Source organism: Temnothorax americanus, unplaced genomic scaffold, assembly GCF_048541705.1.
Source record: "Temnothorax americanus isolate GAGA-0224 unplaced genomic scaffold, ASM4854170v1 Scaffold23, whole genome shotgun sequence".
NCBI classification, from domain to species: domain Eukaryota; kingdom Metazoa; phylum Arthropoda; class Insecta; order Hymenoptera; family Formicidae; genus Temnothorax; species Temnothorax americanus.
The window spans coordinates 372501-388137 of record NW_027509371.1 but is presented as its reverse complement, the minus strand read 5'-3'; the positions used below and the strand labels follow the sequence as shown (position 1 = coordinate 388137).

The following is a 15637-nucleotide window of genomic DNA, read 5'->3' as shown; positions in this document are numbered from 1 at the left end:
CGCAAATCGTTAGTTTACGCAGCACAAGTATCTAAAGAAAGCAGTTTTTAGGAATTACAATTTTCAAACCGCTATAACTGTTGAACATTTTGTCATTATAATAAGTTATCGTACTCATTTAGCACAATCCGGCACAATTTGAAAAAAAGAAATTTTTTTCTCAGCCCCATCCTTTTTGGCTCATTATTTTTAACCCCTGCAATTTTCGATTCTTTTCTAGCCGTTTTCTTGTTGTGCTCGGCTAGCACAATTCAGCACAAGTCGCAAAATTTCATTCCGTCACGGTTCAAAAGTTATAGTGGTTTGAAAATTATAATTCAAAAACTGCTTTCTTTATATAGATACTTGTGCTGCGTAAACTAACAATTTGTGAAAATTTTGTCATTAGGAAAAGTTATTGTACCTACTCACCGAGCATAACCCGGAACAATTTTACAAAATTTAACAATGTAAAGTTTTTTTCTCACCCTCATTCCCCCCCCTCCCTTAGCCCATTATTTTCAACCCCTACAACTTTCTATGCATCTCCGGGCATTTCTTTGTTGTACTCATCTAGCGAAACTCAGCACAGCTTACAGAAGTTCGGTTAATGCGTTTTAAAAATAATTATTTGTTATTTTGTTTTTGAGATTTAATATTTTTTATCTGCCAAATAAAAAGAGATATCGAGTTTATTCCAACGGCACAACGTGGCACAAATTACTACCTATCAACCAAAAAAAATTGGGTTTATTTCGGAAAAAATGCGGGGCTAGTATAATTTTGTTTTTATTTTTTTTCTTAATTGTTATCAAAATTATCAATCTCGCATTTGCGGTACAAGTCAGCACAAATGCAGCACAATACGGCACAATAAAAAAAAATGAAAATTCGAAAAGTGCGGGGCTATCAAAAATATTGTATTTTTTTATTTTCTCGAGTACGCTTTGAGTTACAGAGTTGCGGTTTGCGGCACAATACAGCACAAACGTAGCACAATGTAGCATAATTATTAAAAATACAGATTTCAAAAAGTGCGGGGCCAACTTCACACACGTGCTTCTTTTTCTCTTTCTTTCCCTCTTTCAATCGTCGACATTCCTATTTTCATTTCGCAAACGTTATGCGTTGTAACTGCCTTTGTATCCGTAAGATTGTGACGTTCCTTGAAAAAAAAAAGTTATCTCACGATATCTAGCTACGAAGTATGAGACGCTCATAATGCGACCGTTGTTCTCTATCCTCTTTCTTTCAGAATCCACCGTGTGCACAAGTATCTCAACGTTCGTCATTTACGTGTGACTCTTCCACATTTTTTTTAAATAAATTCCACGAAACCCAGCTCGCATCGCGTTACCGCCCTATGATAACAAAAGAACTCCGTTGTAAGGAGCAAAGCGCCGGCACTTAAAAACGGATTATGTAAATCGAGAGACGCGCGCGCGCGCGTCTCGCCTGGGCGGATTTATGCACATTGGCCTCACACCTTTCGCCAAGTGTCGTTCCTCGAGATGTCTCTTTTACGACAAACGACGGCGCAACAAACAACGCACAAACGACAAACAACGGGCGGCAATAACATCGTCTTGTCTTCCGGGATGGCCCGCGTGTTGTTCCCCCGTTATTCTGAATGCGGCGATAAACGCACGATCTCTATCGAGCTGAGTAATTTCCACGCCACGCACCGGTACACAAAGGTTGGAGGACGGGTCCATTAAGGTAAAAAGGGTCAGGCGCTGCTTCCGAGACTGTTAGGAAGAAGTTTCGGCAAAAACGTTCCTGGAGCCGTATCAACTCGCTCGTATACATATATTTAGGCTAATGCTAAAAGAACGGGAGAGACGTGGGCCACACCAATGTTGATAGTTCACAAAGCAGTTAACAAAATGAGCCATTCTTGTACGATCATCTCGTAATTCCACTCCCTCCGTGTCGGTACGGCAAAAGTAGATGCGAATACTCGAGTTCGCAACGCTTGGTGTTCAGAGTGGATTGCACAGACGAATTTGCATTCAACTAATTTGCATCGAGATGTATACACCTATATATTCAGTGACAATGCATACTATGCCTGATGAAAACAGCTCTAGCCTGATTTTTTCCTAGTTAAAAAGTTTATTTTCCCAGACTACAATATCTTAAATCTATGTTAAGAAAAGAATAAGATCATGAGGGCGTTTCAATAATGTTGAAAATCACTGACGAAACGTTTTGAGTGACATCTGAAAATGAGTCGCACTGTAACGCTGTTATTTACGCAATCTTGAGCAAACACGTAAACCCGCTTTCATCCCTCCCATCCCGAACCCTGAAATAACGCTTCACTTAACGTCCCGTCGTTACGCAGTAATTACGTCCGGGAAACCGGGAGAAATCGGGGCCTTCAAAGTGGGAAGCGGAGGGGGGCAAAAAGGCCCAACGTCCGCCAAACAATACTCGTTTGAATTTCTATGAGCAGTCGCGGATCACCAGTTCAAGGGGAGAGAAGGCAGGGACGACTGTTTGTCGAACGTGACGATACGTTTGGCTCGTGATAGCTGACGATCGATACCTGATACGTCACGAGCGTTGTCACGTGTCCCTGAGGGGGGATCGACGATTTCACGTTGTCAATACACGGAAAACCGAACTCACTATCAAACTTGATGCTAGAAATTGAGGTAGCTGTAATATATCATTCGAGCACTATGTATATGTCGATCAGCACTATTTATTTGTATACATATGCGTTCAACTGTACAGTGCTTACTGGGTTGCGTTATTTCGGACACACAAATAGATTTTTGTTACGTCTGCACCAGATTTTGTGGTGCACAGTGCTAGAGTTCTCGATACCTCGATGTAGTACACATAACCTACAACATAACCATAAAAGATGCGCTTGCACCGGGTATCGAAAATTATCGAGGTATCGAAAAGTATAATGCATGCGCATAAAAAACGACAGTGATCACCACGCTATCTTACGGTGCATAACCATTAACATTTACCCAGTAATCTATGCATCATCCTTCATTGTGAATTGGGTTTTCCGTGTACGTCTTTTGTGCCCGTGCATCACGTTGTCCGGTTTAAAAAACGTAATGCAACAAAGAAAAAAAAATTCAAAACAACACGATTGGTTACCGTTGTAATAACAATAACAATAACATCACGCAATAACTTTGTAACACGCGGTGATCGACTCGATCCGAAATTTCAACTAAAACCCATCGGCGACATTATTATTAAAACTGCAACACGAGCCTGTCGATACCACTTCACTATGCATTTCTCATTTATCCGAGCTCTTATTCACGAACAGACTATTGCACTTTTAAATTGCCCGGTCGAATCGTACTAAGGTTCGAAGTCGTAAACTTTGAGGAATGGCAAACTTTCGCAATTTCCCAATAATCCTCCTAAACTACGATAGTTCTAAAGTTTAATTTTCTTCGGGGAGGCGCACACGCGCACGGGAGGACAAAGCATTCCCATTTAAAGAAAGTAAGAAAGTACGAGAAGTAGGAAATTTTATTCCGCGCGCGCGGGGAAACTTTCGCAATGTATCGACATTCGCGCGTTCGCGCCACAATTCTCGCCTTGCTTATCCCGCAGATTATTGGCAATTTTTCAATACGATGCCTGCCTATGTAAAAATGAATATGTGAAGATAATAGGAATCCGATAAAACAAATGGCAATAAGATTCAAGTGTATTATTTTCTCATCTACATTATATACGATTTATTGGCCGAATTTCGTTGGGAGATTAACTTGTACATGTATAATGTTTTGATTTATCGCAACAAACAAGTACTCCTTTTGTACAAGCAAGGATAGCAATTTGATATCCGTCTACACTTCTCTCGTACAGCTATTAGACCGCGTGAAAACGTTTTTATGAAAGTAAACGAATCAGTAAGGCAGTTAACCGCTTTCTCGGCTGGGCAATCATTTGTCTAAAAGAAAGTTTTTGCTGCGCAGATTACTTCAATTACATGCAATCCAAACGTTCCCGTAAATTGTGGAGCGAGACCAGACTGCGAGCGAATAATTCAATCCAAAACGATAAAATATCTCTTAAATATTTTCCAAATTTAAGCTACATTATGTTCGTTAAAAAAAGAACAATAGAAATATGTAAAAATACATAAATATTTTTCATAGAATTACATAATTTTACAGAGTTAATAAATTATTTTAGAATCCAATTTTCGTTGGAATTTTGAAGACGGGTCTGTATAAAGACTCATATAAATCGAGTTGGAATTAAAAATTTTTTCCTCGTGTCGCCCAATATAGCAAAACACTTGATGCCCTTAGAATATGCGCACTCGACTTTCGAATCCCGCTGGAAACGATATCGAGAACGAGAAAATCGATGGGGAAGAAAATATCAAAGGTGTAGTTATCCGCGAGTGTTTGCTTAAAATGTCGCGACTTCCTCGTTCGCTCTTTCGAAGGAAAGCTTACCTGCGTGGAATTGAATTCTGGTAGTTTTCTAAAGGCAAGCAAGATAGACAGCAAGAGTGATGAAGAAAACCAGGAAGAAAGAGAAAAAGGGAAAGCCTCGAAAAATTGACGGGTACGCGAAAGACAAGGCCGGAAGAATCGTAGAAGCATCAGGATCCTCCGATCCTTTCGTGTCTCACGACGCTGAATACAAATCGCGGCGCGTGGTGCGAAATCCTCGCGATGCGCCAAAAGACCGGGAAAGGAAAAAAGGAAGAACGAGAAGAAGGTAGCGTAAATGCAGAATATTTTTCCCGGTGGAAACAAACACGCTACGTGCCCGGGAATTTCAATCGCTCCCGCTTCGACGTAAGTGGGCGGACTTTTCCAATTAGGCCGGACGGAGATTCACGACAGGGTTAGAGTCTGCCGACGTGTTTAGAAGTAGGTAATCTTAGGTAGAACAAAATTATGCCAACAAACGTAATTTTGTCACCGCTAGTCTCGAAGACGGAGTTCAAGCTTAAATTACACATACATAATAATATTTTCTTTCGGTATATACACATAAATTAAGTTTTTTTCAATATAAATTTTTAGCTAGCAGATTATCCGGTATAGATACACAAGAAGAAGGGCCAGATTGGATGCAACGAAGCAGCGCTAATCAAAGTGAATGCAGCGAACAAGCGGGCCCTGGGGGCGGTACCTCCATCTGAGAAAATAATCAACAGGCCAACAAAGAGGATATCCCGCGGGAATCGAAACTAAAGCTTATAGATTACTCGCCTGGACACTTAAATCGCTCTAAGAGCTTTTTTATTCCCGTGACGCACAGAGTTACCTCCTCTGTAATCTTATCCCGTCTTACTTCCTGGCTCGACGGCTGGCTGCCCGGAAGCCGTTGGGGGTAGGTAGGCGCTTAGCTCGACAAGAACGTAGTTTTATCGGCAACTGGGCACGCTTTGTCAAGAGGGGCGTAGATGCGATTAAGTCGTGATATAAGCTTTTCCTTTGCATTTGCAAGTTGGAAACGACAGGACGGGTGAGGGGTTTGAGAGGGTAAAACCACACGCAATTTCTTTCCGATACTACGTTGATATGCGTTACGATAGCTTTTTGACGTCTTTAATTATTAAAATGTAACAATTGCTGTAATGGCAACGATAAACTGATCCCGTACACTTCAGCCAACTGAAAAATATTGCGAGTCGTAACAATTTACAATAATAAATTAACAATACTGAAGTATAATAACTTGAGCAGATAATGAACAAAAATCAAAATGATAAAGCATTTGATAAAATAATGGTTTGCAATAATGATAATAGCAAATGGGTGTAATATTGTGTATGTCGAATAATTGAAGAGGGTAAAATCATATCAATATGCTGTTATCATTATTAAATCGCGTTTAAGTTACATTAATGATCAGCACGTACACCTTAATACCTCACGTATTAAAGAATATAATCGAAAAAAATTATAATTTAACGAATTATGCAGATTATTTAAGCATTCTGAGCATCAGGCATATTGTAAATCATTAAAACAGAATATTTACTTATTGTTATTTCGTATAACTCTGTGGATTATATTAATAGAAAATCAAATCCATACTTAGATGACACACGCATTGAAAACTACATCAAATTATATCAAATTACAGGGTCACGTTGAATCGTGTTTCTAGATCGCAAATAAACATTGTGACAGTATTTAATAAACATAACTTGAAAACGCAACTATATATAATATATATGTACATATATATTAGATTTTGAAATAAATTGAATAATATTGAAAATTTGCGATATTAACTGTCGCGCGAAATATGCGTTGTCAATTATTGGCAAGCATCGAATTTCCTGTTGACCACAAACTGTTCGTATCTGCATTCAATGCACGTGCGCACCGGAAGCGGAAGGGCTTAATCCGCAAGCGATGTGTTATCGATCGACCACCTTGTTCCGTTTAGATAACATTGGGTCTCTAAACGAGCAAAGGAAACGCGACGTGCACTCAATTAAGTCCGCAAATATATCGTCCTCCTGGGGTTTTCTATATGTCGGTCGTAAGATTTTGGACAATCCCACGATAGTCCGAAAATAATCAGCGGGACAGACAAATGGTACGACCCACGTAATCGAATGCCTACAAATCTCAATCGTTCCCACAGTATTTTTTCATTCAGAATTTTTCTCGGATTCCACTTCATTAAACAAACATTTAACTTCAGAATATTCAAAAATTCCATCCTAATATAACAAGAGAAATTCAGATTTGAATTATTCAAAACTTCTATCTTGTTGCAAAAGATATTCAATTTCAGATTATTTAATCAGTCAATTTACTAATTAAAATTCTGGCACAGTAAAAGAACGAGACGAGTCTATAATTTTAAATTAAAATAAATTTTAACCAAATTTGGAACTTGTGAAGAAATTTAATGTTGATAGTTTGAAAAGATATAAAAAAATAAGTCTGCAATTAAGGTAAAAAAAAGATTGCTATTTATTAAAGAACAAATATTCCTACTATCAATTCTCACAATACTGAATATATACGTATAAAAACTTAAATAGCTCAAGTATAATGAAATGAAGAGTCAAAAAGCTCTGCCAACAACGCTATCTAGGAAATAAGAAACATTACTTAAGGTATATTTCTCGCGAGTATACTCATCAACTCAACAAATTCACGGGTACTTGTAAAGATGCTGAAGATGTTGTCTCTCCTCGCTTGTTATCCTACCGTAAGGAAGATGAATCGCGAAAGGTGCTTAGACAGGAAACGACGCCTTGCCTTATCCATTCCCCCCGGCGACCTTGTTCAATTTAGATAACATCGATTCGAAGGAGCACACGACATCCGTGCAATTAAGCCCTGAAACATGTCGTTCTCACGGAATAAGAATAAGAAGGGAGAAAGGTTGGAAGGAGAAGAAAAGAAAGGTCTCGTTCTCTCTCTCTCCATGGTTCCTTTCAAAGCTCGGCTAAACTGAAAATAATCCATCTGATAAGCACGCATTGTTTCCGCCCACGCGCGGATAAACGGTCGACCCCTTTTATAATGTCACTGCATTAATATTCGTTCGCCGCGGTTTATTTTTACTCATTCGCCCGTGACACGAGTACCACGACCGACCATCACAACCTACCGAAACCTAATCCCTCTGAATAATTAATCGCCCGGTAACTCTCCTCCGCCCAGGTCTGCAATCGTGAGGTGGCGACGTCCGGACATCAGACACGGCGGACTTCGCTTACTTTCACTTCTCTCTATCGTTAATTCCGCTCTATCGCCGGGAAACTCGCGTCTGATTTACCTTTGCGATTTATATTCCCGCGCGCCCCGAGTTCGGAATCGATAATGTGATCAGTTAACAAATGGGCCGTTTGATATTTGAAAGTGGAAAGTATGCGCCAGTAGCTGCCATCTAATAGTTGTAATATTTGATTGGCACATATTGTAACCGTCAGTTTTCGTGGCTATCTATTTCTTTCCTCTTTCGATTATTTTTTACATTTGCGGTATACTTATAGTAGCAAATTAGAGTTTGTTCGTAACGCTTGCTTTTTATCTAGCTCATATGTGAACCCGCATTACTATTAAAATCAATAACGTTCTTTTCAAGTTATGACGCTATCATATAATAACTATTAATCGCAATTCTCTGTCGTTATACGCTTGAATTTATACCAAATTTCAATCAATCCCACTTGAATGCCTCGGGCAAATATAAATAACGACGGAAAACAAAACACGATCTAATTGTTACGACAAAATAAATTTTACATTGCTTATGTAACGTACAACGTAAATATCGACGCATATTCGGTGTCAATTAATTCCATTTAACCATTAAACAAAGGCTCGTGTTTTGTCCTTAAAATACGTTGAGGCTTACAATTAGTTTCCACGGATTGTTTCGAGTCTTAATGGACAAAAAACACATTGAAGAAGATAAAGGAACAGGAGCCGGATGAGAAAAGAGAAAACAGAAAAAAGAGAGATGGGAAGGGGGAGTAAACTTTCTCCGGTGATTATCCTACTAACCGCGATATTATCGAGTCGAGAATTTCTATATGTGTATATGTACCTATACATAATACAACACATATACATACATACAATATACATACAATATATATGTGTTGTATTATATATAAGTATCCTATAAATATAAATATAAATATATTATATTTATACTTATATTTATATTTATACATGTATTTATATGTACATATATATTTCCCGTTCACACTTTTCCTTTCTATAAAGACTCTGTTTTCTCTTACGACTCGATTTGACCTCCATTTCCTATCTTTTATCCGAGCGATAAGAAAGCGTCGTAATCGCGATGAATTTTCGATAGGATTACCCGTCACGACTCGAAGATTTGGCGGTATTCGCTTAGAGGAATTTATTCCAGTTGCTACAGCGAGACTCGTTACAGCGAGCACAAATACAAGCGCACAATCGATCGATCGAATAAATATGACGAACTACCGTGAGACAAATTGTTACTTTTAAAAATTGTAATTGCGCGTATAGACGTACTTGTTATACAAAAATGTTTGTAAAATAAACCTCTGTGTGTGTGTGCGTGTGCGTGTGCGTGTGCGTGTGCGTGTGCGTGTGCGTGTGCGTGTGCGTGTGCGTGTGCGTGTGTGTGTGTGTGTGTGTGTGTGTGTGTGTGTGTGTGTGTGTGTGTGTGTGAGAGAGAGAGAAAGGATAATATATTTTAAAAATATAAAAAATCCTATTATATAAAAAAAATAATTAAATATTATGTTATTTTACATATCTTTGCTTTTACAGCATGACAAGTGCAAATTTGTTATTGCGCTTATTGCTTTGTAAACGTACTAAATAATTTATTAAAAATAATTTATTATTAAATTTATTAAAAGTATTCTACACATTTTTTTTTTAACCAAGAATTCATAATTAATTTTTGTTTATACGTCATTGGCATTCGCGAGTAGTAACATTCACATTATTTATTATAAAATATTGTTGCACTCGTTAGCGAGTAAGTATGAAGTGCATTTGACATGTTCACTATTGCACCTTGAATAGGAATACGAAGGATACCACTTGGGTTTTATTTCTTTAAAGTAGTTGCATAACAATTATCTTTCAAAGCAATATACATATTCTCTTTACAAAATTGGCGCAATTTAATTTAAAGATTTCACATCTTTTTTTGAAATATACATATGTCACTTGAGTTAAGTTAGGTAATATAATTGTGTGAAAAAGATATAAAGCTACCACTTATATATAGGTTAAATATATGTCATTTGAGTTAAGAGGGGAGACTCGTCTCTTTGACCCCTTTTTTAAATAATTTTTTATAAAAAACTGAGAGTATTTATTGAATCCTAATAAAATACATGATAATGTTGACGATCAAATGTACAAGAAAAAAAATTTTTATAGTAGAAAAAATACTCGCTGCAGCTGCTCGAAGTTGTCGTTTAGATTTTGCGCGGGAGAATGCCCAGGTCCTTGTAATGAACTGAAATGAACGAACCAAAATTTTTTCGTTAAATTATGATCCTCCGATGCGCATAAACCTAAATTTACATTAAAATTTTTATAATAAATATTATTTTTAGCCATTTGTTTAAAAAAAAAAATCGTAAAATTTTTTTAAAACGTCCTTTATTTAAAAAAAAAATTTTTCTTTTGCTAAATTTAGGTTCATGCGCATCGGAGGATCATAATTTAACGAAAAAATTTTGGTTTGTTGATTTCAGTTCATTACAAGGACCTGGGCATTCTCCCGCGCAAAATCTAGACGACAACTTCGAGCAGCTGCAGCGCAGCCATTTTGTATTTTTTGTACTATAAAAAAATTTCTTCTTGTACATTTCATCGTCAACATTATCATGTATTTTATTAGAATTCAATAAATACTCTCAGTTCTTTATAAAAAATTATCAAAGAAAGGGTCAAAGAGACGAGTCTCCCCCCTTAAGTTAGGTAATATAATTTTGTAAAAAAGAAATTAAAAATTTCACATCTTTTTTTTTTTAATACATGTCACTTGAGTTAAGTTAGATAATATAATTTTGTGAAAAAGATATAAAGCTATCACTTAGGTTAGATTTTTGAATTTACAAAATACATTGAATCATCATTCACGAATTCAAATAGTAGCTTAAGCCAGTATGCTGCAATAAGACGGGATGTCCACGGCTTTCATGGCCGAGTGCGCACGTACGCGTAGTAATAGACATCTAATGTAGGCGGTTGTAAAAGATCGTGGAAAGCTAGTAAGCCGGTCCACTTTCCAAGCACGAAATAATGAATGCGTGCATCGCATCGACTTTCGCATCGTCGCCGTCGTGAAAATTATATCATTGCCATCACTATCTTTTAATGCGGTACGTTAGTACTTTTTTCTGTCTGTCTGTCTCTCGCTCTCTTCATTGCTCGCTGAAATATTAATTAATGTATGTTCACGTCCATTTGTCCCGATTGCTAACTTAGAAAGCAGACATTTAGCTATCAATCGTTAATGTTAATTACACTAATGATCAATCAAAACAGCGAAATATGACTAATAATTATAAGCAATTTTTCTGGCCTTTTTCTCGTCATTATTTTTTAACAATTTCTCATTTAACGTGCACGCGCGCGCGTGCGCGCCCGCCACTTTAAGTTATAAAAAAATTACCGGAAAACGAGGATCGAATCGAGGTCGAGTACTTCGACCGTTTTCGAGTAGTTCTTATCGCATCTCGCCCTTTTTTGCGTCTTCAAGGGAGAGGTAGATAAAAGAATACGAGTTCCTCATCGTGGAACGGAGCTTTCGTTACCTCGGGCTAACCGATGTCCAAGTAGATAAAAGGGCTGCTTGTTAGTTAACTAAAACTGGAACAATGAGCCTGCAGGTCTGCAACTGTGCAGCGTGCATTTTATCTCGCTCGTTTTGACGCTAAACGCGTTCGTCTCTCGTCCCGGATTTTGTTCATAATCGGGTTTGCGTTACGCCGGCGCGGCTCAAAAGTAAACAGTGACCTTTGAATTAGCGGAGTCAAAGCGAACACGCGAATCAGCGATTCGAGTATACGCCCCCCTCATATATATGGAATATATCTCCGTAGTTTATCATGCGCCACATATAAAGCTGCGCGCGGTACAAGGAGCCTGAATAAATCACATATGTTTAGAATTCACAATATTGATCGTTTTATGCACTCGATATTGAGATGCTGTCGCGTCTATTGATTAAACGTCATTGACGAGATGCAACATGTATTCAATTTGCGATAATATAGTGCCGACACAAAAAATGTATTTTTCAAAAGTTTTTGGATCTCGCAAAACGTGCGCTGAAAAAACTAAATTTATCAAATAAAGTTTTTTGAATGTTTTTGCCATAAGATAATACGTAGGTATGAAGTGTTAGCGTTACAAAGTTTGTTCAATAATATATAATCAGAGAAAATATTGCGAAACATAATAATTTCCAATATCAATATTTGAAATTTTATTTTCCAAACGAGAAAATATTAATAATTACCGTCACGCAATTAAATTTTTTGCATTTATTTGACAGTTCTCTTAGTAATTTCAAATCAAAAGTATATGTTATTAAAGATAATCAAAAAATTTATTGGAGAGCAAGTTATTTATCGTGCACTATATACTCTATGTACTCGCATTCTCAAACAATTCAACGATTTTCCATTAAAACACCAAATGAAATCAGTATTAACTGCAGCGGCAAGTATCAATTCGAGAACAACCGTCATCCAGTGGGAATACCATTCGGTGGTAGATAAATGTAATTTCTAAGCGGTGACAGTCGGAAAAGCAGAACGAAGGAATCGCTGAAAGACTCATCGCTAAGAGTCTTCGGGGAGGTTTCGCCGTGGCAGTATCAAGCCGGGTCATCTCTAATTATAGCGACCCCCGCCAGGGATTGCAACGCCCACCGCCGCGCTCGCTTAGCGTATTAATGGGAACCAGAAACACCAAGCCCCATGAAACCACTTTCAGTTCATAATTGTAATATGTAACGCGACGCGTTCATATTTTACGGCAACCAGTTGATTCTTATTTCACGGTTTCGCGTCACTTCTCTCAGTCCCAAAAATTTATTCACGTTTTATAGTAACTGGAATGATTCTTACTCCATAATTTCACGTAATCTATTCCGCGTAAAAAGATCTCTACCCACATTATCCGTTCTGTAGGTGTATTATTATAAACAGTACAAATATATAAATGAGAATATTTCTGATTAAAAAGAGAAACAGGAGAGGCGAAGACGTAAGAGAAAACTCATTCGCGTCGGGTAACTCATTCGGGGACACGATCGTCATCCGAAAAAGCCATGCAAATTCGCCTTTATGCTATCGAATCCTCGGTTTTGCCAACGGCAATATAGACGCGGTGGAGGATGCAGTTGGTCGGTGGCGGTGCAAGTCGGCTGGAAAGCACATCCATTCGCCGTGGAATTTCATATATTGCCCGAGCGACGGCGGAGACAACCCGGCATTAATTCCAAAGCCAGCGAGCAAGGCGGCGGCGAGCATGTCGATGCCGAGTTTGAAGGACCGCGACCCTTCGGGACAAGCCTGACAAATATCTGCGGTTGGGAGCCCAATTAAACGTGAGTAATCCCGCGTAACCTTAATTACCGCATACCTCGCGCTACGAATTGCCTTTACCACGTTGCCTCGCGTGGCTCGAACGATATTAAATACACTTGAGTAACCCTCCTCCCCTCCTTCCGTATAATGGACAGCTCAATACTCCCACCAGACGGGGACAATTACGTAAAACGCTATTAACGTGAAAAGAGATATCGCAGCGGGGCGAACGGGAATTGACCAGAAATTCGTGAGGAAACGCGCGAGGAATCACGTAACGACGACAGTCAGCACGAAAGATATTACTAAAGACACATAAAGTGACACACCAGCGGTAACATTAGTTACGTGTTGCGCTCGCGATATCCCTTTACGTAAGTATACTCGGCAACGATCAAAGCGACGAACGTTCTAAGAACGAAACGTTCTCGCACCAAGTCGCTCTTTATACAGCGAACGTTTATTTTTTTTTCTTTAACGCGATAATGGCGAACTCGCAATATCGCGCTCGCACGTCTTTAACGCGCGCGATAATCTAATGCGAAATTGCCGGCAATTAATCTCGCGTGTCAAGATCGTCCCGACACCGTTATAGCCGCGACAATTTCGTGAATAGAGAATACCGTTCGTCGAGGAGAATGGAATAGAATTTATTACATCTTCTGGGACAAAAGGACCCCCACACCCCACTATTAAATCGTCAGTGCTAAGAAAAAATTCACTAACACTTAATAGATTACGAGAAAGACTGATTTAAATTCTGGTTGTAAAATAATATTCAATTTTTTAAATTTAATTACATATATTATACGGTTGCATTTTATTCTGTCACATATGACCTTCCTTAATTTTATATATTTCAAAAAAATTATACATTTAATATCGCTTGTTATTACACTATTTTTAAACATCAAAATTAAATCAACGATTTTCATTTTTCGTGTAGTCAACAATAACATTAATTGCAAAAACACTAATTACTAACTCGAGTATTTAGAATCACCATAGTGTTGCAAGTAAAAATAAATACAAAGTTAAGTTTAGCGTATGCAAAGTACAGAACAAAGAGAATCGCGTTGTGAAGTAGGTCCAATCTAAGTTTACGTGTCAGTGCAAAAAGATAGATTGACAACAAGAAAGTGCAAGACGGGGGATTAGGGGCGGAGAAGGTACGTGCCGCGCGCCGGAGGTCTACAAATTGATCGCGGATATTTTAGACCCGTTTCGCACGACCCCTTTGCACCCGATACCGTATACCGCGCTGTCTCTCGCGCGCGGTAACGCTGCTGAATTACCGTTCTCGGTTTCGTGACTAATGAAACACCGAGGACCGAGGCCCGGCAGAGTGAAGGATGAGCCGCGGATCGAGTTTGAATTTCGTGCGCAATCGCGACAAGTTAGAATGAGCGGACGAGCGTAATGGCCCCTATTACTCGCGAAAAAAAGCGGTATGCTCAGCTGTCCGAGATATTTCCTCGGCCTCTCGCTCGTGCGACAAAATTAGTGTGAACGTTAACTTTGATATGCAAAGGATGTTCTGCGTATGCGTAATATATATAAAAAAAAAAAAAACAATTTCTTTCTTCTCTAGCAAACTCAAATCGACTCATCGCGGCACGGAAAGCACAGAGAACAGGAGAATGAATATAATAATTGAAAAATGTCCATAAAATGGTGTAAACTTTGCAAAAAATGCAAGTAACGCTGTGGTACTATTTGAAATAAACGCACGCGCAAAAAAATATATGCATATATATGTATATACAGAGTGAGTCATTTTAATCGACGCAGGCAAATATCTCAAAAAATTTGGAAGATACGGAAAAATGTTTCAGACAAAAGTTGTATGGTCTAAAGAAGAACATAAGATGATAGCAATGATTTGACCTTGGATAGTCGTTTGAAGGTAATGTGAACGTCCCCTTCAATTTTTTAAACAAAATCCCCCATATTATAGTATATCGTTTAAAAAGGCATAAAAGAAAATTTTTGACGCAAACCAGAGGTCGATACGTTGACCCGTTCGGGAGTTATTTAGGAACAGCGTGGTCGTTAACGTTCTCCGCAGTCTGAAAATACATTTCCGGACGAAAGGAGAGAGAAAGAGAGAGAGAGAAAGAGAGAAAGAGAGAGAGATAGATAGATGTAATTTATTATGCCCAAGCAAAGGCTAAAGAGCAAAAAAGTAATACAGCAGTTACAATAATATCGCAATTACACTATTATAGCAGTTGTACAAGATGCAAAGATACAATGTGATATAAACAAAAACAAAGTATAACGGATAGAAGTTAGCTCTCTCTCATAAGGCAAGCAACCAGCAATCTCAATAATATATAATGTAAAAAATTAAGAACTAACGCAACTTGACTAATAATAAATACAGTGAAAAAAAATAAGATAAGGAGCAGTATTTCCAAAGAGAACAAAATAGTGTATATAAAACTCCAAGAACTAAGGCGCAGCGTAATTTACGAACTAAAAGTAAGGAATGAAAGCACTAGTAGTTCTATACCAGAAACAATGTTATTGAATTTCACGTGCAAGCAAGTCAATATGTCCACGAGAGAAATAAGCGTTGAATTCAGCAAAGAGAGAGAGAGAGAGAGA

The 15637-nt window shown here is 38.2% G+C and overlaps 1 protein-coding gene across 11 annotated transcripts in view; it reads right to left on the bottom strand.

Annotated features, from left to right (window-relative positions):
• LOC143898290 (CCR4-NOT transcription complex subunit 6-like) overlaps positions 1–15637 on the bottom strand; it is a 379988-nt gene that overhangs the window by 313172 nt on the left and 51179 nt on the right. The window contains exon 4 of one of the 11 annotated variants that reach the window (XM_077407665.1): positions 9771–9939. The exons of the other annotated variants lie outside the window; for them this stretch is intronic. Coding sequence (XP_077263791.1) covers positions 9899–9939 — 41 coding nt within the window. The 3' untranslated portion in view covers positions 9771–9898. Of the gene's footprint in view, positions 1–9770; positions 9940–15637 lie in introns of those variants that run through there. 11 annotated transcript variants of the gene reach the window in all.